General features: G+C 51.5%; 1 protein-coding gene across 9 annotated transcripts in view; it reads left to right on the top strand.

The window, feature by feature from the left end:
* CTIF (cap binding complex dependent translation initiation factor) overlaps positions 1-26,023 on the top strand; it is a 290,202-nt gene that overhangs the window by 245,843 nt on the left and 18,336 nt on the right. For all 9 annotated transcript variants that reach the window (XR_010407187.1, XM_045886755.3, XM_045886749.3 and 6 more), the window contains one exon: positions 4,028-4,183. Coding sequence is in view for 8 of the 9 variants with exons in the window: in XM_045886755.3 (XP_045742711.1) it covers positions 4,028-4,183 (156 nt within the window). In the remaining variant the exon portion in view is untranslated. The remainder of the gene's footprint in view (positions 1-4,027; positions 4,184-26,023) is intronic.

Below are 26,023 nucleotides of genomic sequence, written 5' to 3'. Positions count from 1 at the left end.
GTCCTTCACTGCCTTCAGCTCACGCTCTCATGTTGCTGTGGTACCTCTCGTTCCCATCCGTTCTTCCCGAAGGCCAGCTCCCATCTTACACTTCATCTCAGTGTTATTCTTATGGAACTAAAAGCCCACACGTTTTACACTGGAATCTTGAATTTTATTTATTCTTGGTATATTGTTACCATTTTCAAAGCTATGCATTTCCATTAGGTCTTCGGGGTAGCAGCCCCCTACTCTGCTGTGCAGGATTTTCCCGTAGACGGCATACTGCTTTTCTCTTCCCTTACCCTTGAACGACGAAGGCTCAGTTTGGTTTGGGGGTTAGCTATATGGATCGTCCTTGGAATTCTCAATGTCTGCCGCGGCAACAGTAGAGTCCCCCTCTCCGTGGGTGGCTTCGCGTGCACATCCCAAGTTTGATTTCCAACATTTAGCAGGTGTTCGGTTTTCTAGTGCATGTTGCCAGCCCCAAACAGAATCCTCTCTCAATGCCACTGATTATCAGGAGGAAATGGAGTCAAGCCGTAGTTCTTTGATCAGATTTGATCTTTTTTTTAAAACTCCAGTTTCTGGTGTGCACTGCCCCAAGACTTTCCCTGCCCGAGAGGGCTTTGCCTGAGAGCACCACGCCTCTGAGGACACAGGGTACCTTTGGCCCCTGAATCTGCAGGGACCAGGACAAGAGCAGTGCTGCTAGGATCTGCCTGGGTGCACAGGACAGGGTTTATAAGTAATCCCAGACTGCCTACCAGCCAGGGGCAGACAGGGAGAGGCTGAAGGTCAGGCTACCTACCCATCTACCCCTAACCTTTGATCTTCCGGGTAGGAGGCCAAGCTGCTCTGGGCAACTAGAGCTTCTTGGTGACAGCACTTGAGTTAGTGGTGTTACCTCCCGAGTCTGGTGAGGAGGCTGTTGGTGAACTGTTATCTCCCTTCTCGGTGTTGTTGTGGGGCTTTCTTCTTCTTTGTCTGCCTGCTCGGGTATTTCTCTGTGAGATGGGAAAAGGACAAATTGGGCCCTGATGGACGGGCCCCATTTTAACTCCCAAGTCGGCACCTTATAAAAGCCTGGAGCTGTGGTTCTCGGCCATGGCCACACACTGGAATCACCCGAGGGCTTTCACAGATGACCAGTGTCCAGGCCCCACTGTGGCCAGCTACACAAGCCTCTGTGTGGCAGAATCCAAGCACCTGTAGCTTCGAAGCTCCTCCGGGTGCAACCAGGACCAAGAACATTTAGCCCAGATTTGAGAACAATGGTAGGGCTTGGGTTCTCATTCAGATTCTAGTCCTACGTGACCTTGGTCAAGTCTTTTAACTGCTTTGTGCCTCAGTTTCTCCCATTCTAAAATGAGAATGCTAATGCCTGCCTCTGTTCTGACCACATAAGGATACAGTGGGGTAAACACAGGCTAATGAGGGTGGAACTACCTAAAGATTTATGACTTCAAGGCCAGCAGTCCAGGGCCCTTTCTAGGCCTTAGGGTGGGGGGCAAAGTCATTCATTCATTCACAGGTACCTAGAACAACACAGGGCAGCCCCTATGGGCTCCCTGCTCCAGGTTCTATACTAGGAAGGAGACCCCGCTCCTTTTGGGGTCCCTGGCTAAGCCCAGGGGACTCTTCCAGGGACACTGCCCTGTCTCAGACTCCAGGGCGGGAGAGCTCCATGAACTGGCAAACCACAGCTGTACACAGGTAGACATTTCAGTGGGAAGTGAGTGGGGAGGCAGGAGACCCAAGGGTCGGCATGGGGCCCATGAGATCTATGAGCTTGAATGGACTTCTGGGGGCAGTATGAACAAATGGCTTAGTGGAAAATTCAGACACAAAGTGAGTAAGAGCTTGGGCTCTGACGTACTACCTTTCCAGTTTCAAAACACCATGAGAAAAGAAGTGGGGAAAAAGCTTGGTGTCCAGAGTAGGCAGATCCAGGTTCAAATCCCAGCTCTGCCATTTCCACGTAGCCATGGCCAAGTTGGGTAACTTCCTAACCTCAGATTCATCATCTCTAAAATGGGGCAATAATAGGACCGGCCTAGTGGGATCATTGTGAGGATTACCGGAGACATTACATTCAGGTCCTTGGCTCGGCATCTGGTGCACAGGTAGTGGACTGCTACACGCACACACAATTCAAGCTGGAGAAATTCTGAAACATATAAGCCATGACCCAGGCTCATCAGAAGCAGGATCTGGAGGGACATCTCTTGGAGATCTTCTCAAGATTGGCAAATTGGCCAGCCGAGGAGGCTGAGGTCCCATCTGCCCTTTTAGGTTCCTAGATAGCACTTCCATCATACACAAGGGACAGACATTAGCCAAGTCTTCCGTGGGGACCTTCCTTCTCTGGAGATTCTGAGATTTGGGCATCCAGGAGAATGCGCAGCCAAAAACCCGCGATGGGGAGGGGTACTGGATGGTGGGGACGGCATGCGGCACGTGCCACAGCCTCTTCCCTCCCGTGTCCTATTCCTTTTGGTGGCACAGTCCCCCACATCCAGAATCTTGGTATCATATTTGAGTCTTCCTTTTCCATCAACCCTGAAATCCATCACTTGGCAACTCTTTATCTTGACAGTGTCTTTTATACCAATCCCGTATCGGGCAGCTAGTACTGCTCAGCAGACGACCACAGAAATCCTCATGGCACACAGTGTTGTGTTGTAGTTAGATTATATGTGTGCAGGTTGGCTGGGGGCCACCTGATCTAGTCTAGACTTGGGTGGAGCCCTGCTCCACATTCTCTCGTCTTCCCTTTGGGACCATCAGACCACAATGACAATGGGAGAAGCATGGGAGAGTAAGCATAACTATGCAAGGCCTCTTAAGGCCTCGGATGAGAATTGGCACCCTGTCACTTCTGCCTCATTCTGTTGGCCAAAGCAAGTCATATGGCCAAACCTGAAGACAAGAGGTAGGGGAAATATATTTCTGAATATAATCTAACCTACCACAGATTCTTATCTCTCGAATGCCAGAGAGTGTAGTTTCATTCAGCCTGCACTTTGGCGGCAGCCTCCTGCTTGGTCTCCGCATCCATGCCATAGTACCCTTGTCAGGAGCAGAGATATGACCATGGCCTTTCATGACCCACCCAAAACCTTCTCTGCCAGCCATCACACAGAATGAAGCTCCTTGGCTGGGTGCAATTATCCATACTCTAGCCCCACCCTCTTTCTCCGCCCTGCCTCCTGTTTTTTTCTTCTCTATGCCACCCGTGCAGGACCCGGACTGCGTTCTACCTCCCTATTTCCCAAACATCCATGTTACCCTCCCCACATCATTGTTCTCTCCGCCTGAAATGCCCCACATTCCTGAGTCAGAATCCTAGCTCTTTCGTGGCCTTGATTTCCCATTCAAAGTGACAACTTCTGCCTCTGAGCTCCCCAAATCCTTTCACCTGGAACCCCACAGTGGCTTTGATACCTTCTCTCTTGTATCACGGTTACAAGTGAACATGTCATTTCCTAGTCCTTAATACAGCACCTGGCACACAATGGGGCAATACTGTTTTTAGGGAGGATGAATGAATGTGTCTAAACCCCTTGCAGGCAGGGGCCGTAGCTGTCTCCAGCCCAGTGCTCGAGCCACAGTGGGCCTCAGTCACTAATTGCTGACGTGCAGGACAATTCTCTGGTTACCCTCCCTCATGTGGAGGGCATGCTTTGGGGATTAGCAAAGGGAGGTGGTTTAGGCACACGGAGTTGAACGGGGGAGGTGATAACTCTGGGAAAGGTGTCATCTGCCCTTCATCTCACTCCCCCACCTCAGCATTGGGGTCAGTGAGGCAAGGCTGAGGGGCCCCCAATCTGGGAACTGAAGAAGAGGTGCTGTGGCCAAAAGTCAAGGTGGCCCTGCTACCCACACGTGAGTCGCCCGCATTCACACTCCAGCCAAGGGTCACCCATCCCTCCTTAGTGAAAGCATGGGGTTTACCAGTTGTCTAGAGCCGGCCCTTAGACAGCAGGCACCACAGCCAGGCAGACTGACCCTGGTGAGGCTGACTCGGTCTCTCGTGCCTCCACAGAAGGACTTCACCGTGCGGGAAGAGCTTCAGCAGCAGGATGTGGAACGCTGGCTTGGCTTCATCACCTTCCTGTGTGAGGTGTTCGGGACCATGCGTAGCAGCACCGGCGAGCCCTTCCGTGTGCTCGTCTGCCCCATCTACACCTGCCTCAGGGAGGTAAGAGACCCGCGTGGCCGGGCCCGCTGCCCTGGTGGGGAAGGCCACCCTGGAATGTCTGTGAGCAAAACTCAAACACGCCAGGAAAGGGCTTGTACCACCTGGAATGATCGATCCTTTGGTAAACAGAAACATCACTCTCCGTGCTTCTGTTTACCAAAGCAGGGTTTTAATTCATTGGGTTTATATAGAGGGAAAAAGCCCTCCAAAGGAAATTATTATTAACTCAGACTTCAGTCATTCATAATCTAGAACACTGCCTGCAGAGAGGAGGCCTCCAGTAAATATTAATTGAATGAATGGATCTTTGGTCTCGATTGGTTTACCATTGAATTATGTATTTAAAAAAAAATACTTGCTTCTAAATTTCATCTGAAGAAGAAATAAATGAGAATAACTGAGAACTTTTGAGAAGCAAGAGGTCAGTGACGTACTTGCCCTACCAGGTATATACAGCCCACTTTAGAGGGTCATCCTGGCTACTCTTGGGGGCCAGAAGCTGGGAATTCATTATGGGGTGAGGGAGAGGTTGGTGGCTCAGAACCCAGCCATGACGGCGCAGAGGAGGTTTGCATTCCAGTTATATTTTTGAGATGGAACCAACAGGACCTGCTGACATGAGATATCGGAGAATGGAGGAAGTGATGTGGGCTCCTGGTTCACAAGCCTGGTGACACCATTTTCTGGGATAGGGAGAGCTTGAAGAGAAACAGAAGGGGATGAAAACTAGGAGGTGGTTTTTTTCTGTATGGGTGACCCGGTGGTCATCCCCAGAGAGCTGTCCCACTGTTGCTCAGGTAGAAGCGTCTGAAAACTGGGAAGAAGCGTCAGCCCTGGAGACTCGGAATTGAGCATTTTGTGAAGTGTCCGTGTATACTTGGTGCCCAAGGCTGGGGACCACATGGGATCTCCCAGAGAGAGGGTGTAGATGGAGGAATGGCCAGGAGGCGGGGAGGCGGTGGAGGTGAGGACATGAGTGTGGACAAGTCTTTGGAGAAGTGTTTCTGTGAAAGGCAACAGGAAAGGAACTTGCCAGCTACAGGGGGGTGTGCAGTCAGGGGACATTTTTGTGTTTTGCAAAGGAAGAAGATAAGAGAGCAACCTAAGAGAAAGGAGAGGGTATTTGTAGATGGTTTTGAAACATCTGTTTATGGGAAACAAGGTGCTCATTCCCGACTGTGTGGATGCTCACTAAAGCAGAGCATGCAGACCTCTCTCAGACACCTTGCAAACCCGTCAGCCTCTGCCACTCCACAGAGCCCAACGTCCTTCCTAACAAATGCACTTGAATTCAGAATTGTTTCTCAGAATCGGCAAATGGCCTCCTCCCACGGTATGTCGCTCTCAAAGGGTCATAAGCTCCGAACGCAGCACCACAAGGGGCCATAGCTTTGCTTTTTGCATCCCTCGGGGGTGATGTGAAGGCAGCCCTCTGGGACAGTGGCCTCTTGGGGTCCTCCCATCCCTGCCTGAGTTGCCCTGTGCCCCTGACAACCCAGCTCAAGGCAGGGAGCAGCACCGTTCGAGGGCAGTGACCTGGATTGCCCCAACACGTTCCCTCTGCGTGATCTGGGCACCTCCTGGTGTTGCCGTCACCCCTGCTTCCCCGAGCAGGGGGCGAGGCTGCAGCTGAGCGCCGGCCCTGGCTGCCAGGACCTTCTAACACCGCCTGAGGTAGCGCGAACTTTCGGGTGTGAGATCCGGAAGGTGCCAGGAGGTCTGCACAAAAAACAAGGAGCGTCCAGATGGTTAAACGTCTGCCTTCGGCTCAGGTCATGATCCCAGGGTCCTGGGATCGAGTCCCGCATCGGGCTCCCTGCTCCTTGGGAGCCTGCTTCTCCCTCTGCCTCTCTCTCTCTCTCTCTGTCTCTCATGAATAAATAAATAAAATCTTAAAAAAAAAAAAAAACAAGGAGCGTCCCCTAATGCACACTTGCTTGATGCGTTCAACTTTTCAGGACGATGTCACGAACACAAGTGGCTGCCATGCTCACGGCAAACTTGAAGAACAAACAGTTCATCTACAGCTTTCACCATAAAAGGGCAAATCAGAGCCCCACATTGCGAGCGCTCTGCCGGAGGCCCGCAGTGAGCTGGTTCCAGAGCACCAGCCCTGGGCTCCAGTTCTGCCTCTGCCAGGTTCGAGCTGTGCCATCCAGGGGAGAGTTCACCTGCCCTGAGCCTTGGTTCCTCCTCTGTAGAGGGAGACCATGCTGCTTGCTCTGAAGGGGTTCAGGGAGAAAGACACGGTGTGGAGAGGGTGCTAAGCGCACGAGGACAACTAGGTCAGAATGTAGAAGGAAATGCCCCGGGGACTGGTTCTAGGGCACGGTGGCTCTCAGAGAGCTGGGTTTCCTCCAGTCTGACTTAGGGCCCGGCACATGCCCAATCTTAAAGGGGCACAGAGGCTGAGTGCCCTGCCCGGGGACACATAGCCCCTCACTGCCGGCCTGGAGCTTCTCCACTACCCATCTAGAGCTCTTTCCAAAGAGAACTTAGCTTCCCTAAAACAGGGCCTTAAGAAGAGGTGGGGACATAAACGTGTGTCCTACGGATTGTATCAGTCCCTGCGGAGAGCCTTTGCCTTTCCCAGCTCTCTGGAGACAGACACCTGAATTCTCAGAGCCTGTTGCTGCCTCCCCTGCCTTATCTGTCACACACCCACACACTTGTACCCAGGTCTGACCAACATTCCCAAAGCAGGCTGGGCCAGCTCCAAGAAGTTTCCAGAAGCCAAAGCCACTGCTGCTGCCTCTTTCCATGCTGGAAAGGTTTAGACTTTTCCCCTGGGGCCATGCAGATGGCTGACCCAGATGCCCACCCTACCACCCTACCCCGGGCCCTCCCAACTCCTAGAACAGTCCCGGGCCTGCATTTTCAGCTGCCCACTAGATACGTCCAGGTCATGCCTCAAGCCTCTCCAGTGTCATGTGGCCAGAGCTACACCCCAAGGCCTTCCTGCTCAGTCCAGATCCTAGTGTGGGCCCAGACCCACCCTTCCGGCGCCCCCACAGCCAGGAAGCAGCCCCAGAACCCACCTGATTGCCTTTTCTTACAACTGTGCGTCACTCACTCTATCCTCTGCTTCTGCACGCCCTCCCTGGCTTCCCCTGCTCCCCTTTCCTCTAGGCCCTGAATCAGACACAGACCCGTGGGCCATCTTGGTGTGAAAATCTCATTTAGAACAAACCTAAGAGGAAGATACAAAATCCTCACAGCCCCATTGCAATCTCGGGGTTCTCAGCTCACAGAGGCCACCTTCACTGGACCTGGGGCTCACTGGCCTCCACTCCCCTTTAAGATTGAGCACATGCTTGGCCCCAAAGCCCCTTCAGACTGGAGGCCACCTGGGGCTCTGAGAGCCCGCCTGCCCCAGGAGGAGTCCCCTGGGCATTTCCTTGCACACTCTGACCCAGTTGAATTAACCGTTCTCTCTGGTTCTCTTGGTTACTCAAGCTTCAGACCTTGGACTCCATCCTTGGAGTCTCTCTCTTCCTGGCCGTAACACCTCTTCCCAGGCCCAGCCCAAGCCACTTCTGGGAAGCTCCCCGCCCCCACCCCCAGCGGACCACATGGACAGCTCCCAAGAGTGAGACATGGCACTCCACCCTGACAACTCCGCCTTTTCACAGAGTCTTAGTATTGGAGCATTTGGTAACTTAGCCTCTATTTAGTAATTTAGTATTTTATAATGATAACGGCACACTGGAAGGCATTGCCCAAAGCACATCATGCATTCTTTTCTCTTTTAACTCGGACAACACTCTGAAGGTGATCATCCCTGGCTGCCAGAGAACAGAGAGGTCGGGCAGTTTGCTCAGGGCCACACAGCAGAGTGCATATCGGAATCCAGATCTGACTGCTGGAGTCCCTTGCTCCTGGCCGCTCTGCTCACGCCTCGCGGAGCACCTTTCTATTTCTTCAGTCCGTGCTGTGCAGCCAAAGCCAAATAGGTCATCAGAGAATTGATTCCACTTTTGCCATAAATAACATGTGCCAATCAGACCTTTCTTTGAGGGATGGAGAAGAATTTCCGGTGAGCCTTTTTATTGTTTAAGCACCACTGGCTCTTCCAAGAGGGTTTTCAGAGTGACTGAACTGTATTATCAGCACCTGCAAGGTGTAGGAGTCTCCTTGCCCTCCTGTTTACTGCTCGTATTTGCTTCGTGAGCTCTTTTTAATTTTTTTTTTAAGATTTTATTTTTTTAAGTAATCGCTACACCCAACATGGGGCTCGAACATATAGCTCCGAGATCAACAGTCATACGCTCTACCCGCTGAGCCAAGCAGACACCCCTGTTTTTTTTTATTTTTTTAGTGTTTATAAAATTTTATTGTCATAAGAACACGTAATATGAGATCTACCCTCTTAACAGCTTTTTAAGTGTACAGTAGAGCATTGTTATGTCTAGGTACAATGTCATTATAGTGAATCCCTAGAATTTATTCACCCGGCATAACTGAAATTTTATGCCCAGTTTTTAGCAACTGACATTCCCCCCACCCCTGCCCCCAGCCTCTGGCAGCCACCTCTGTTCTTTGCTTCTACAAGTTTGACTCTTTGAAATACCTCACGTAAGTGGAAATAGGCAGTATTTGTCCTTCTGTGACTGGCTTATTGCACTTGGCATAATATTTTCCAGGTGCCTCCGTGTGTCCCACATGGCAGAATTCTCCTCTTTTATCAAGTGGAATAGTACCGCTGACCTCCGAACAACATGGGTCTGAACCATGGGGGTCACTTAGATGCGGAGTTTTTACGATACAGTACTGTAAATCTATTTTCTCCAGCTTATGGTTTTCTTAGTAATATTTCCTCTAGCTTACTTTGTTGTAAGTGTACAGTATATAATACCTATATACAAAATGTGCATTAATTGACTGTTGATGTCATTGGGAAGGCTGCTGGACGGCAAGAGGCTATTAGTGACGTTTTGGGGGAGTCAAAAACTACATGTGGATTTTCGACGGCAGGGGGCTTGACGCAGCTAACCCCGGCGTTGTTCAAGGGTTAGCTATATTCCACTGTATGGATATACCACATTTTTTCATCTGTGCACCTGTTCATGGACATGCAGGTCATTCTCGCATCTTGGCTACTGTGCGTAGAGCTGCAGTGACCATGGGAGTGCAGGAGTGGTCATATGTCTTCGAGATCTTGATTTCAGTCCTTTTAGATAAATACTCAGAAGTGGGGTTGCTGGATAATATGGTTCTATTTTTAACTTTTTGAGGAAGCTCCCTACTGTCTTTCAGAGCAACTATTTCTCCCCCTCCTTGCCAACACTTGTCTTTTTTTTTTTTTTTTTTGAAATAATAGTGGTCATCCTAACAGATGTGAAGTGGTTTTGATTTGCATTTCCCTGATGATCAGTGACAAAGAGCACCTTTTCAAATACCTGTAGGCCATGTGTATGTCTTCTTTGGAAAAATGTCTATTCAAGTCCTTAGCTCATTTTTTCAATCCAGTTACTGATTTTCTGCTTATTGGGTTGTAGGAGTTCCTTATATATTTTGAAAATTAACCCATTATCAGATATATGGTTTGCAGATATTTTCTCCCATTCTGTGAGTTGCCTTTCACTCTGGTTTTTTTGTTTTGGTTTGGTTTTTTGTGGGTTTTTGTTTGGTTTTTGTTTTGTTTTGTTTTGTTTTGTTTTGTTTTTGCTGTGCAGAAACTTCTTCATTTGATGTAGTAGTCCCAGTTGTCTGTTCTGCTTTTGGGCTTTTGGTATCTTATCCTTGAAATCACTGCCAAGACCCAGGTCATGAAGCGTTTTCTTTGAGAAGTTAGTTTTAGGTCTTAAGTTTTAATCCATTTTAAGTTGATTTCTCTGTGTATGGTGTAACATAAGAGTCCAGTTTCATTTTTCGGCCTGTGGATGTCCCGTTTTCCCGGCACAATTTGTTGAAGAGACTGTCCTTTCCCCATTGTGTGTTCTTGGCACTTTGTCGAAGATTGGTTGATCATATATGCACGGATTTATTTCTGGGCTCTCAGTTCTGTCCCATTGGGTCTATATGTATGTTTTAATTACTGTAGCCTTGGAATATATTTTGAAATGAGGATGTGTGGTGCTTCCTGATTTGTTCTTTTTCAAATTGTTTCAGGATTGTTTTGGCTATATGAATCTTTTGTGGTTCTCTATGAATTTTAGAATTGTCTGTTCTATTTCTTTAAAAAATGCCATTGTAATTTTGACCAGATTGCATTGAATGTGTAGGTCACTTTGGGGGATATGGACATTTTAACAGTATCAAGTCTTCCAATCCAAGAGCAGGAACAAGACAAGGGTGTCCACTCTTATCACTCCCTCTTAACATAGTATTAGAAGTCCTAGCCACAGCAATTAGACAAGAAAAAAGAAATGAAGGACATCCAAATTGAAAAGGAAGAAGCAAAATTGTCTGTTTGTAGATAGTGTGATATTGTATATAGAAAACCCTGAAGACTCCACAAAAACAAAACAAAACAAAACAAAACAAAACATTAGAACCAATAAATGAACTCAGTAAAGTTGCTGGATACAAAATCAACATACGACAATCAACTGCATTTCTCTGCAGTGATAACTAACTATGTGAAAAGGAAATTAGGAAAATAAGTCACTTTACAGTAGCATGAGAAAGAGTAAAATACTTAAGAATAAACTTAACTAGGGGCACCTGGGTGGCTCAGTCGTTAAGCGTCTGCCTTCGGTTCAGGTCATGATCCCGGGGTCCTGGGATCGAGCCCCGCATCGGGCTCCCTGCTCAGCAGGAAGCCTGCTTCTCCCTCTCCCACTCCCCCTGCTTGTGTTCCCTCTCTCGCTGTGTCTCTCTCTGTCAAATAAATAAAATCTTTAAAAAAAAAGAATAAACTTAACTAAGGAAGTAAAAGACTTGCACCCTGAAAACTGCAAAATGTTAATGAAAGAAATCAAAGAAGACACAAAGAAACAGTAAAGCATCCCTTTGGCTGTCTTCCAGTAGCATTGTAAGGACCCCTTCATCCTGCCCAGGCCCCCAGCCAAACTGTGACTGCAAGGGCCCCCCACTCAGGAGGGTGTAATTAGTGTTTGTGGCCCAAGCTAGGGTTCTGTCATCTCCCATCTCAGCTGGAACCCACTTGTCAACCACTTAATTGGTTGGGGTTGGGGCTGGTGGGGGGGGGTCCTCTCCTCACACCCTTTTCCTGACCCTGCAACGCTCTTGGCCCCCTCTGCTCCTCTGTCACCTCTGTGACCCACTCGTGATCTTGCCAGACTGTTCCAAGATACCAAAGAACGCTTTTCTCTGGGCGCCTTTCTTCAAGAACTTCATCAAAAATTCCTCTGGCAGGGAATGCTAGAGTGGCTTTTAACCCCTTACACCTGTTTCCTTTGAGCAGACATTCCCTGCGCACTAGTGACCTGTTTCTACCCACTCCCTCTCATCCTTTCTGTCTCTAGTCCAATCCCCCCAGCCCATCTCTACCCGTGATTCCCAGTCTCCTGCACTCTTCCGAGTCTAGCAGCCAAAGCCAGGGGTCAGGAGTGGAGGAAGGGAGGGGGGTGCCCTGTGCCAGGAATCTCTCATCCCTCTGCACCTCCCTCTGACCCCCTCCCTATGGTTGGCTCCCTTGCTCTCCTTCCCTCCAGGCCCCAGAAACCCCATCCGCCCCCTCCCTGCCTTTTCCAAAGGAAGGGCAGGGAGGGGGCAGGTGCCTGTGAGGGGTGTCTCTGATGGGCACACACCCCCCAAGGATGCAACTGGTTGGGCTCCTGGAAGAGGCCGGCAGGCACAGGCTGGGGAGGAGGACACAGAGGGCAGCAAGTCAGGCTTCTCAGGAAATGAAATTGCTCCGTGCAACAATGAGAGAGCCACTTTTTTAACTTTTTGCGTGAGCGTGCATTCAATTGCTCACATTGTTTTGGCTCCAGGGGAAATCTGACCTCGGAAAAGGCTGAGATGAAGTGGGTGTGGGTGGAGATCCTCTGCTATTTCACAGGGCTAGGAAAGTCAAGCAGAACATTCTTCAGAGGTACCTTTCCAGCAGGACTATTCCTCCCTTCCTGAGAGCAGGAGATGGGGCCGCATTCAGCTACCCAGCTGGGGCCAGGACATGGCCCACTGTGCCCAGAAGAGGCCAAGGTCAGCTGCTCCCAGGATATCGATGGACCCTAATGGGGAGCGGAGAGATTTGAAATTATTCTCCATGCAACCCAGAACTCTCGACCCTGTGCCTTGGGAAGCTTTTTTAAAAAAGTACAAATTCTCAGACCGTCCCCCCAACCCCATTTCAACCAATTAAATCAAACTTTCTGGTGATGGGGTTTGAGAGGGAGAAAAAAAAAATTCATCTCTCCATATGACTCCAGTGTGCAGCCAAGGTTAAGAAACGCAAGTAGCTGCATCTTAGGTGCATTTAGTGAGCAGCCATTGATGGCCAGAGAGCACCGTAGGAAGAGCACAATCGGAAGAACTTCTCTGGCCGGGAGTTTGAATCCCGGCTCTGCCATTCCCAGCTGTGGGGCTTACCTGATTCTTTAATGTTTCCAAACCTCAACTTTCTATCCATAACACGGGAATATGGGACTAATACTCACCCTGCAGGTTTAAGGCTTAAAATGAAAGCAAGTGGGTGTGACAGCCCCTCGGAGAGCTAGCTGCATTGTCGCGCATTGCTGTGGAAAGCAAACCGTGTTCCAGGCACTGCTCCAGAGAAGTATCACCCCACAGACAGCCCCAGAAAGTAATGTCCGTTCTCCTCACTGGGCGCCATGGCCCCCCACAATCAAACACAACCCCCCTTTCCTGGAGATCTTCACAGGAGGCCTCTGAGGCTCCAGCCACAGTGCTCCCGGTGCAGCTCCCCAGAAGGCCTCTTGCATTCCTCCTGCCTGAGCGCCATCTTTCTCCTCCTCCTGTCTGACTCCTGCCCGCCTTCAAGGCCAGGTTCACTTCCTGCCATGCCCCCCACCCCCACCCTGAGTTATTCCTCCCGTAACATCCTGTGCAACTAGCATGCATATGGGGCTGCTGATACCTGTTCTCTGGACGCGTCCTTTGCCAGGTGGTTGTATCAATGCCTTGTGACCTCTTCTTGGTTGCTTTTAAATCATTTCAACCTCTCATTGGTACCTGTGGGCAGGCTGGTCTCATCTATCATGGAACCCCAACTACATTTTGCTCAGGACGCTCCACTCCTTCAGGAAGCAGTGATTTGGTTTGAGACAATGCTACTTTTCTTATTGAACTGCAGTTTCCTAGTTGTTCTAGAAGGAGAGCGTATAAGTTGTGATGTTCCCCCAAAAGGCTGACAACCCATTTGGTGACAGAATCCACAGAAATTACGCAGCTGTCAACATTTATGATGGGTTGTGCCAACGTAAGGGTAGGGGGAGTTTAGAGGTGTGGACAGCTGCTGGGGGCAAAGGGGAGCGGAGCTAGGGCTTCAGAACAGATACTGGCCTGGCCTCCAGGAAGAAAAATGAACAGAGGCACGAGGGCCAGAATGAGCGTGGCCCATCTATGTCAGGTCTGGTGGATAAGTCCTGGGCTGGTGCTGGCGCCCAGCAGAGGCATTCCGGTACATGCAAGATGATACCCAAGTTTTAAGGCCAGAGAGCAGCACCATGGAAGGCATGAAAAAGAGTTATTTATTCATTCAACAAACACTGAGAAAAATGCTACTTCCTTATCGAACTGAAAGGTCTCCTAGACACACTTCCAGAGAGAATACGCCGAAATAACAAAGTCAAGTAAATCTGGGCTGTCCCTAGCCAGAGGGACGCCCGGGGTAACTCCGTGCACGGTGCAGTGCTCAAAATCAGGGGAGCCTGGAAGCAGGAAGGTGGGAGCCCAGAAGCAGACAAGACAAGGAGATCTGGCGAGGGCGTCTTAGCAGACGAACGGTCCTCAACTCCTTGCACCTTTAATTCCTTACTGTACCAGTTGATCAAAAAGACTAAGCAGGAAGTGAAAAGCTGGAAGGAAGCTTGAAAATTCAGGCGAACCTTTCTTCATGAACAGTTTATTCCAGCCCTAATCTTCGGCATAGACTCTGCCTGGAATGTTCCTCTGAGAATGCAGCCTTCCTGGGGCAGGTACACAGCCCCTGGGCACTGGTTTAGCTGCAGTTCCTCCAGGTCCAGCAGCTGCTGCTATGAATACCTCAGCTTAAGCAACCATTCCTGTAACCTCTGCCGAAATAACTCCCCACAGTTTTGTTCCCCTCCAAAGCTGTCGCCCCCCCCCCTTCCAGTTGGCAGCCAAGGCACTCTGTGGTGTGATGCCCCTGACCTGCTCGGACACCCCCAGCGCATACCCACACACCCGCGCACGCTGGCACGCCTCCTCGAGCCTGGGGATCCTAGACCACTGCCCCCACCCCAAGATAAAACCAGGGCCTCCCTCCCACCCCAGCCACCAGTCCCCGACCCCTCCCCAGCCCCCACCCTTTAACTGTTCTACTTCCTTAGCCAGACTGCAAACTGAAATGTGAAATTCGAAGCCAGTGTTCCCCTTAGCAACCATGGTAACACAGGATCTGATAGAGAGCCTGGAGTTATAAAAATACCAGCTTCTACCAGACACTGGTTTCCACAGGGAAACCAGTCTCCACGCCAGAACCGTTTTTAAACAGCCTTAAAACTCAAGAGATTGCCAAACCCATCTCAGCATGGCTTCAGGTAGACCTCTCTTCAATTCCGGTTTGGAAGGTGATGGCGTTGCAAGCTTTGGGTATTTTCTCTAAAATATAGAGATCCTGTCTGAGAATGAGCTAGCCTTACATATATAGGTGGGAGCGGTTTTTAAGAAACATCAGATTTTCGGCATTCTTTAAAAGTGAGGTTGAATTGCTGTCAGCCCTTCCGGTCCCCACCCCACCCCCACCCCCGCCCGCCCCGCGCCGGGGAGTCAGCGCCATCAATCCTCCTAATTACAGAAGAGGACTGATTGGGTCTATCTCCTCTTCGTTGAAAACGGTTTTAATTAACATAACCGTCTTCTAGCAGGAATCCCACGTTGAAGGCCTCGGGTGGGGAGGTAAGAAGGAGAGCAGCCGCTCGGCGCGGCCCCCCCCCTTCCACGGACGCCCCCTCGGGTCGGCCCGGGACCCGAGCGCGGAAGGCGGCTCGCTCTCTCCGCGCCGCCTGCAGGGGGCGCCTGGCCTTGCGCGCTGGGGAGCGGGCCCCTCCCGGAGGCCGCCCCGCCCCCCGCCCCGCCTCCGCGGCCCCGCCCCCCCGCGCTCGCCGCCTCCTTCCTCTTATCTCCCGGGGCCATGCCTGTAATTCCGAAAAATATTCTAACTCAGTAATTAATGTCTGAACTTCAAGAGGCCCCTGCTTTCGGCAGAGGCGCGCAGAAGGCGGGCGGGGACCGGGCGGGGCTGAGGCCTCGGTGGGGAGGGGCGGGGGTGCGGACTGTTTCTAAACTGGCGAGTGGACGGTGGAGGATAAATCAGGACACACATCTATACATATACACATGCATCTGTCTACGTTTTTAAATCCTTTGGGGCTTTTTTTTTTTTTTTTTTTAAATAAGATACCTTCCTCGCACCCTCCCCTCCCATCCCCAGTGGTGGCGGTTTCGCAATGGGCTGATGGCAGATTCTGCTCAGTCAACTTTGGGGCTAGAGGGGAGATAGTCTGGGGCACTTTCTCCGTGTGTAGGGGGATTGGCTGGGAGGGAGAAGGAGTGATCCACATATTTAGAAAATAAAAAACCAGGCACTGTGGGGTTGACAGATGGCCATCGGTAACTTCTGGTAAGTGGCCCCAGTGAATCCTGGCCCCCCTGGACCCCCCCTTCCAGTGCCTCCCCATGGTTTGCACAGCCCAGCCCTGCCCAGACTTCATGCCAGGTACGCAGCAATAGGGGCACCAAGTGCTGGGCTGGCTGCTTGAGCGTGACGTGGTCCCTCCCCTCCCAGAGCTATCTGCTGGGGAGAAGGGAAAAAGCAAAGCACCCAGGACTGGGAGCTGGTGCACAAGTCACATGCAAAACCCGCGCCTCCTCCCCCTCCCCCCCCACCCCCCCACCCCCCGCCCCCACGGACCCGCACTGATCTTCCTTAACCTGCTAGCTCTCAGACCCACCAATTAAGTTTAGCTGTTGAGGATACCCGGCGGACTGCCCTCCCCACCTCCAGATTTAAATAATGTGTAGGCCAGCGCTTGTCCATCTGGGCTAGACATAGTTAGGAACCAGCTTTTCTCCTCTCTTCTAGAATCCAGTTCCTTATTGAGGGCTCCATTATCACTGCCACCAGAATGATCAGTAGGTACAGGTAGCCTGGGCCAGGCCCTGAGAGAAGAAACCTCCGGGATTGCCCGATCTTGTAACTGGCAGAGAAAGATGCTAGGGAAGAAGGCCGCCCTCAGAGCCAGATGAATTCGGGCATCTTATCCTCTCGGGCCCTCAGTTCCCTATTGCGATGAGGATTAAACTGGATTTAGTCGATTTGCTAATTACAAGTTGACTTCCTCCCTTCCCTGTGGGGGGACTCACAAAACAAGGACATGAAAAACAAAAACCATGAAATAATGGGATCATGCAGCAGCGTATTTATATCATATAAACCAAGTGCTCCTTAATAAGCAAAGCTGTGAAGGAACACAGTAAAGTACGTGTCAGGGCCTTTGCTCTTGCCTTTCCTTGCAGGAGAATGGCCTTCTTCCGGTAACCCTTCCAGGTCTCAGCTGGATGTCGGTCCTCGGTGGACCCTCACTCACCACCCCCGCAGCCTGCTTTCTTTTTCTCCATAGCCTTTACCAGGATCTGGCTCTCCCTTAGAGCTTTCTGTGTCATGTGTTTTCTCTCTCCCCAACTAGCATGGAAGCTCTCTAAAGACAAGGAATGTGTTTGTTCTCTTCCCTGCAGTATCCCCAGCGACTAGAACAGTGCCCGGCACGGAGGAGGTGCTCAGTAAATACTCATTGAACAAATTAATGAAATGGAATGTCTAGACCGCGCAAAGCAGGAGACAGTAGGCACCCTTCTAGAGTTCATCTCGAAGACCTCTCTGAGCAGATAAATCCAGAATCCCTGAAGAGGCGGAGTGAGCGAGCTGGGTGGAGACTGGCTGGTAGTGGTCCCTGCAGATGAGCTCAGAGTGGGAGAGGAAGAGAAATGCTCCCCCAGATCAAACTCAGAGGAAGCAATCTGTGCTCACAATTTGAGCAAAAGGGGGAGAACTACCGTCAGCCCCTGAAGCTGCCTGCGTTCTGTCCCCACGCTTTGCTCTGCTCTAATTAAGTGGTCGTTTCTCGACTTTGACCCACCAGTCCTCATATGAGATTGAATTAGTCTGTCCCGAGTCAGAATCCCGTGAGCCACAATCACGAGAAGTCAGGGTGGGCTTGTGGGCAGAGCTCAGGAGAGTCCTCTGAGGGTCGGGGAGAAGGTGAGCACAGGAGCTGGGAGGGGACACGTGAAGTCACAGATGTTGAGGACCGTGGCAGCCTCGGTCCTTAACTATCTCGGCGCAGTCCCGACTAGGGAGCAACATGTCCAGTACAATATAATGTGAGCCACTGTGTCACCATGTATTTGCGAGTAGCTGCATTTTTAAAAAAGGAACTGGTGAAATTAGTATCTTTTATATTATCCAGTATAGCCAACGCATGACCGTTTCAACGTAATCAATATTTAAAAGTATCAGTGAGAGGTTTGGTTTTTTTTTTATATATTCTTCTTTTTTGTACTCAGTCTTTGAGGCCCACTCCGTATTTTACGCTCGAATCGCCTCTCAGTTCGGAGTAGGCACATTTCAAGACCGCATGGGTCTGGAGGCTAGCTTCTAGAATCCTCAGCCTTTGGGGGACTGTTCTGGAGTCCTAAAGTATCTGGATCCCCAAAGCCTCAAAAGTATTTTTCCTAGCTTCTCTCACTGAGCACCCAGAAGCAAAAGAAAGCGTTGTGAGCTAAAATCTAAATCACCCAGCCAGCATGCTAGCGTTGGGTGGTTGGCTGGGGCTCCCTGCTGGGGTCTGCAAAGGCAATCCTTTGGACCCCCGAATGAAGGAAGGTGAGGAGAGCGGAAGGTGAGGACAGAAAGGGCAAGAGAGAAAACCAGCACAGACCATGGGAATCAAGGGCAGGGGGTGGCAGACTGTGCCAACAGAGCTCCCAGCAGAGTCCGCAGACCCGGGAGGGGGGTGCGGGCAGTCCTCGGAAGGCACAATTAGCTCACTCCTGCGTTGCCCTTTTGATTACACTGTTCTCAGGACTTCCATTTCTGTAATTAAGACCTTGTCCCTTACTCAGAGGTATTGAAACATAAAAGTATTTGCTGAATCTGGCTTCCCAGGGTTAAAAGCCAGACTTAGGAAATGCAAACACACTTGTGGAAATGCAAACACACATTCACTAATTATCCCATAATTAAGGCCGAAACCCTGCTTAAAACAATTAGCTCTGGGAATTGAACAGTAGGTACAACTCTACTTTTTGCTAATTGTTCTTGCCCGATAGACTGGATATGGCCAGTCTGGGGAGGGCGGGGAGGAGGGACAGTAGGAAATGAATTAGTCTGCCGCTATGGGTCTGGACTGGGCCATGCTCTGCTTGGTTTGGAAATGTTAGTCAGAGGAGAGTTTGAGGTGTGGAGAATAGCAAGGAGGATGTGGTTTGGGCAAGGGGAGTTGAGCGGCTGCCCCAGGCTTGGACGCGGGCCATGGGAAGTCTCAGAAGCTACTGCGGGCCACACTGAGGTGGCTTGCCTGGCTGGAGCTGAGGGTGTGGGCCAAGGATTAGCTGACTGGAAAGCAATTAGACTAGGTGGGGCAGGCTGGGGAAATACCTGGAATCCCAGGGCCAGAGTTGAGACTTGCTTGGGTAATGCCCTAGGCGGGAGGCCTCGTGGCCTCTGGGGAGTGGAGGTACCCACCCTCGAGGGTGGCTACCAATATCCCCACCAGCCGCAAGCCTTTTTGGCCTCTTGCTGATGGTGAGGAGGGGGTTCTAGAGTGTGAAGAAATCGGGGCGGGGCAGGATGCTTTCAGCCTTCCAGGAAAGAGGCCCTTTTCCTGATGACCAAGGTCTCCTCCACCTCAGTGTGTCTGCCCCCTCCCTCCACCCTGCCTCAGACTCCCAGGACTTTCCTGAGGCCTGCCCCACGCCATCAGGTAACCCCCCCACACACACGCCTTTTCTAGGTAGGAGGGATGTGTGTGGAAGGTGTTACCCGTCCAGGGACTTTCACATTTTGAAAGGAGAACTTGGAAGAGTAAAATGTGTACCCCAAAGGGGAAAAAAAGAGGCTCAGGGGTTTGTAGAGGTCGGGGAGATTACTGACCCCCCCCCCCCAGTGAACCCTCTCCCCAGAAAATACCCACATGCATTAAAGCTTGCAGAGAATCCCTGGAGCCTGTCCCCTGGGGCTTCTCATTACGAGCCCCTGCACTAGAGGTGGAATTTGGGGTTTTCGTACAGGCAGGTGGTCAGAGGGGCCTTCCAGACCACCCTCAAAGCAATTGTGTAAAGGATCCCCAGGGTTGACCTGGCACAGCACAGACAAGGACTGACACCTCACTTTTTCCCCCCCAGAAAGGATCCCAGCTCTTATACTGGTCCTCCTTTCTTCCCATCTCCCCTCCCCTCCCACTTTCCACCCCTTCTGTCCCCTTCACGCTCTCCATAGATCAGAGGTTAGCAAACTTCTATAAAAGGCCAGATAGTAAATATTTTAGCTTTGCAGGCCAAGAGGCTAAATCGAGTTTAACCACATCCCTGTGATTTGTGCTGCCCTGAGCAGCCGTGCGAAGCCACGAGAGCAGTTTCTGTGGAAAGTACTCAGTTCTGCCTTCCTAATGCGAAAGCGGCCGTGGACAATATGTAAATGAACGTGCGTGGCTGAGCTCCAACTAAACCTTATTTATGGACACTGAAATTTGAATTTTATAGCATTTTTATGTGTCAAAGAATATTATTATTCAATTGCTTTTTTTCCCCACTATTTAAAAATGGAAAAACTGTTCTTAGCACACAGGCCCCATAAAAAGGAGGCTGTGGACCAGATTTGGCCCATGGGCTGTAGTTTACAGACCCCTGATAGAGATCTGTGGTTCTCAGTGCTCATTAAAATCGCGGGATCACTGTCTGAAAAGAGAATTTGCCATTTCCTGGGCGGTGCAGCTGCTACGGTAGGAGGTCCCCGCACTGGGTAGCCCTGATCTAGTCTGAATGCCACCCCCATTTTACCGATGATAAAACCAAGACCCAGAGGTGCCGTAGCTCTGTCATATGAATCCAGGGAGAGGGTTCTCTATCCCTGGATGTGGAGCCGGCTGGTTTTCTATCTCTAGCCGCCTCCAGAGATCTACCCTGCCCGCTCACACTGCCCAAGGCGCTCGCTGAACCACAGGAAAGGTGTATGTGTCCCCTGGTGTCCCAAACTGACAGGGCTCCAGGGAGTCATTTCCCATGAGTGGAGACAGTGTGCACTGAGCCATCCCCATGCTGTCAGACAGTTCCCTCCTGACCACCTTTTCAGCTTCGGGGATCCACAGAGCAGAGCAGGATGAGACGGAAGCTAAAAGTCCCCTCCGTGAGAAGAGAAAATGAAAGAAGGAGGGCTCAGACATCGGACTAACATGATTTCAAATCCCACACTGTCAGTACTAGCTAGGATCTGAGGCAAGTTACTGAACCTCCTTGAGCCTCAGTTTTTCCATCAGTAAAATGGGAAACAGCCCTCTACCTCTGCAGGATTGCCATGAGGATTAGTGATCACATCTGTCAAGTGTCTGGCACATAGTACAGAATGTTTGTGGTATCTTTATTGGCCACCCTGACATAATGCCTCAACCCCAGCGCTACCCAGCCACAGCCCGACAGGCACGGAAAAAGGCTATATGATCCTCCTGATGACACATGAGATCGTGTGACTGTCCTTATGGAGGCAGGCACTGTCCCGTACTCATGTGACAGTTTCAGTGGTGATTTAGGTTGGATTGTGTAAGGCCATGTCAAAGGTTTGTATCTGGGACCCTTGGGTGCCCTTCAAGGTCTAGGGACTCACAGAAATTGGATGCAGACATCTGTGAATGTGTGTAGGTGTGCATTTTTCTGGGAGAGATGCCAAAGTTTCCATCAGATCTTCAAAGACTCCCATGTTCCAAAAAAGCTAAGGGACACGTGTCTCTAAACACAATGCATAAGAAAGCACCAAACTTTGGGGACAGATTCTTGGGTCTGAGAATCAGCTCCCTACTCCTGATATATGGCCATGGGCACACTGGACATCATCTAATTCAGCTCCAAACTTCCATTTCTTCGCCTTAAAACCTGCGACTAGCCTACCTGTCCCCCCCATTCCAGAATCAGATGATGTCTTATGAACGAAACCCCAGAGTCAAGCAGCCAAGGACGGTGGGGTTCTCAAAGTGATCACCAGGTGAGCGAGGGGCCTCGCAGGAACTACCCTGCAGGTCAGTGTGTTCGCTTCAAATGTAAAGGCCTGGGGGGTTTCAGACAGGTAACAATAAGCTGCGGTGCTAAGCAGGATCGTGGCAACCTTAGGGGAGGGGTGGTGAGAAGAAGGAGCACAAGAAGCCTGTGGGGTTCTCCAAGGTTCTGATGCTTGGTCAGGCCTCTGGGAGCACGAGTGTATCCCCTGTGTGAAAATTCATCTAACGGCATACTTAGGATGTGTGCACCTTTTTGCCCGTGCGATACTTCAAAAGTTTTCTCCCAAAAATGTTCCACTGAGAAAAGTAGAAATACAACATAAAATCACCCCCTTGGGGATCTTGCTAATATGATGTTGGAGTGACATTAGCACATAGCTTGAAGAAAGAGTACTTTATATATAAACACAAATAGGAGAGTCAGGTGTTAAAATCATCCAAAGGCCAGATTTAAGTATCTTTCTTTTGGACCCAAACTGCTCATCTAAGTTGGCTTAACGTAACTTTTGCTTTCTTCAATGCTCTCCCGGGACCCACAGGCTGTCTCCAGCCTCTTCACAGCCATGATGGGCCTGCCGTGGTCCGGGCTGTTTGGGGTAGCCTGTCCGTGAGGACAGTGGCTCTGCTCAGCCCATCCCTGATTGCAGAGGGCTGGCTACCACGGGCTTCCCTCCGATGGGTTCCTTCTCTCCACCACATCCCATGCTTCCCGCTCTCTAGTGGTTTCTTCCCAGCAGCCCACCAAAGCCTCCAGAGGAGGGAAAACCTTCCCTTGACCACACATTCCCCTCCAGGAACCACCCTACTTCTCTCTTCCCGGTGGAGCCGGAGGTTTCAGAAGAAATGTGCTGTCTCTCTGGATTGTTTCTGCCCCCTCAGGCCAACAGCATGGTCCCTGCTGAAATCGTCTTGTTGCCAAATTCAGAGGCCCGCTCAGTCCTCGGCACCACTGTCGTAACAAGTGAGCGGCTGCCAGTGACATGGAAGCCAATGACCTGACTGTGTTCTCACAAAACTTTATTGATCGACGCCCAGAGTGGAATTCCATGTAATTTTTACGTGTCAGGTGTATGTTTTTCCCAGAGTTTGGTATAGGAGCCTTTGCTTTGGGACTGTGTTCACCTTTAAGGCCTTCTCCAAAACTTCATTTGGTGTCCTCTTAACCAGAGGCCTGGAGAAGTCGATGTGCTTTGGGATTTACCAAAGGACAGGTGACCATAGCTGGTGGCAAGCCAGGAAATGGGGTCCCAGGTGCAGGTCCCAAAGCCTGTGTCAGTCACAGGCAGATTCCCAGGGCAGCAGCAGCCCCCAAACTTGACCTGCACAAACTAGATCCCCATCTCCAGGCCTGGGTACGTCCACCTGACACCTCCCCCTGGCCCACCCACAGACGCCCCCTCAAACCCAGAGTGTCTTAATGGAACCCATCTGCTCCCAGAGGGTGCCACCATCCTCCAGGCTGTGACAACAAAAGGCCTGAGGCCGTCCCTGACTCTCACCACCACGCTCCACCCCGTGAATCCCCAGGGTCTGTGGACAGCAGCTCTTCCCTGGTCCTCACTCTGGCCACCATGTGTCTGCCTGTCCACAGCTCATGTAGGCCAAGGTCCCCTTTCACCTGAATGAGCCCACCAGCCTTCCAGCTGGGCTCACCTCCTCCCTCCATACTCCTCCAGGCTCACAGGATTCTCGAGGGTGACCTTTCTCATTGCCTAGAATGTTCTTTCAGTTCCTTCTCCTGGCCCCACTCTTTCCCTAGTTCGATCTTAAAGGGTCTTCTCAAAGCTCTGTCCCCGGGACTTCCCTGGGCTCCTCTCCCCACGCAGGTGAGAACAGTTCTTCCCACCACCCACCCCCACAGCACCCTCAGTTCTGGGCCACATGCAGCCCACTTAGGAAGACCAGCCTCCAGTGATGGAGCTGCGCTCACTGTGTGCCAGATACTATTCTAACTCTGGGTCCCAGATGATCTCATTTAATCCTACCCCACTTTCCAGAGAAGGAAACTGAGACACAGAGAAGTTAACTGTGCAGCCTATTGGGGGGCGGCGGATGGAGATTAGAACGCAGGCAGCCTCGCCTTACAGCCTTGGTTCCCGTCACTGATCTGCTGGTGCGACGTCTGTCTTCCCTACTAGACCAGTAGACCCATGAGGATAGGACTCATGCCTCCTTGTTGAAGGAATGAGTGAATGAATGGAACAGTTGTCCCTTCAGACTCCCTGGAGGAGGTGCAGGACCTGCCGTGCTCTGGGCCCGTGTTGCTGGGTGGGCTCCATGCCAGGGAACAGAGGGGCCCTTCTGAGTGGCTTGACCCCAACCACAGCACGCTTTCCTTCGAATCCATTCTGTAGGGCAGCGGAGCACAAGGTCCTGTGTGAGGAAAAACCAGTCAAGGTAGACCCTAGACTAGACTAGCAAGAACCAAATCGTCGCCCCCGGGCTATGAACAGAGAAGCTTCTGGTTATGGAGCTTAGGGGAGGAGGTCAGGGAAAGCTTCTTGGAGGAGGAAGGTCTTTGTGATCAGTCTCAAGGGATCCAGAAAATGGAGCCAAGGTGGGGTTTGCTCCTCATTGTCCCTGCAGATAAGAACAAGACGAGTTTGTAGGCCTGTGAACAGATGGCATTGGGTGGCCTGGAGGTCTATGAAGGCGAGGAGAAGGGGGTAGGGCCACAGGGGTGGCCGTGGCCAAGGGGTTACTGTCTGAGCATCCGCTAAGCACTTTACCCCCTCACAGCCCTCTCAGGTGAACCAGTTAAGAATGCACACAGAATACAGAATACTGACTCGCATGCGCACGCACTCCTCCAAAAAGATCATCTCAATTTAGAAACAGAGTTGCCCCATTATTACAGTTTATATTCTGCTAAGGGTAAGGCTCCAAAGTCAAACAAACTTCCAGGTGCCAATTAAATACTCTTATCTCCAACCTTAGACTTGGCAGAGAGTACTTCGCCAATCCTTTCTGCCGTCCCCAGGCAGCCCCAGGCCCTTTTCTCAGCCCAGGCCTGTCTGTCCCTCTATCGGGTGGCTGAGGCTCTGAGTACAAATGCTAATTATGCCTTCAGCACAGCCCTATTATTCTCTGCTTAAGCTTGTTCCAGGCCCAGCTGTCCCTGCCCAGTTGGGGCTTGGTTACCGCCTTGCACCCAAACCCACCGCAGAACCAGCTGAGTTTCCTCTCCCGGGGGACAGACCTCCAGCCCAGCCTCTGCGGTATGGCTTCAGACTCCTCCCTCCACCCCCATGCCGGAAGACTGGCACCTCTGTCTGGTAGCCAAGCTACAGCGGGCATGTCTTCTTCTTAAATACAGCACGCCAGGATTATCATGCTGAAGAGGACCTGTGTTCAGCAAAGGTATCTTCAGAATTCCATGCTTGGTAGCAGAGTAGGGGGCCAGTGTGGCCCTTCTCCAGCTCCTTGAGGCCCCTGGCTGGTTACCTGTGCCTTCCCCCACTCACATACCCTGTAAAGTCTGAGATGGGTGGAGGCACGCCTGGTTGACTTGGCATACCATGAGTTTCTTCCTAGGCTCAAGGGAAGGTGGGCCACTGGCGAGGCCCCTCAGACACCGGGCACCACAGATAACAGTGGTGAGGGCAGGGGTGGGCGGAGAGCACAGGGACACCTTTCCTCTGAAGCTGGGGGGTCGCCCTCTGTGGCAGGGCCCCCTCCTCCAGACTCCTTCTGGGACTGCAGAAACCAGCAGAGAATCCAGTCACCTCCCCCCCACCACCCCTTCTTCCTGATTGCATGTCTTGATCTGGCTTCAGGAAAGGCAAGACCTTGCACCACCAGGAGGGGTCCTGGCTTCCCCAGCCTGCCCACCGGATTCTGTGCTGAGACTCAGGAGAAGGCAGCGAGGTGGCAGGGGTCAGGGGAGGCCTCACTCAGGGACTCGGGCGGCTGGACAGTGGCTCGGCCACCGGGAAAGCCGACCCAGAGGAGGAAGGGACTGTTTCGCAAGCGAGGCCGGGCACTCGGAGCTGGCCCATCAGCCCCTGGCATGCGGCTAGGCCTGTCAGGAAATCAAGGAGGCGCTCTGTCTGCTTTCCAGCAGGCGCCACTTCTCTCTTTCCACTGCCTTGCTCAGTTCACGGCGCGGGCTCCAGGGCCGGCCGGGCGGGCGGGCCAGGCACCCTCTGCCACAGGCCTGGTGCCCGGGGAGCGCCCACGCCTGCCTCGGCTAGCCTCGTCATGCCTCGCCACGAGGGTCCCCGGGCCCGGGCCACAGAGCCACACAGAGAAGGCCAGCCAGCCACCGGGGGCCACTCGGGTGGGAAGGCAGAGTGACTCTCGGGGAAGGATTCCAGACGGTTTCCTTCTCGGTTGAGCTCCAACACCCTTATCTCCTTTCCTGCCAGGTGGGGACTCCTCACAAGTCACACACAAAAGAAAACCCCACCCAAGACACACAACCCCCCACATACTTGAAGGGGGAGGACTTGCCTCCAGTGCC

Source organism: Mirounga angustirostris, unplaced genomic scaffold, assembly GCF_029215605.1.
Source record: "Mirounga angustirostris isolate CCGP_5_RB_7025 unplaced genomic scaffold, mMirAng1.0.hap1 SCAF_14, whole genome shotgun sequence".
NCBI classification, from domain to species: Eukaryota; Metazoa; Chordata; class Mammalia; order Carnivora; family Phocidae; genus Mirounga; species Mirounga angustirostris.
This window is presented reverse-complemented; position numbering and strand designations above follow the sequence as displayed.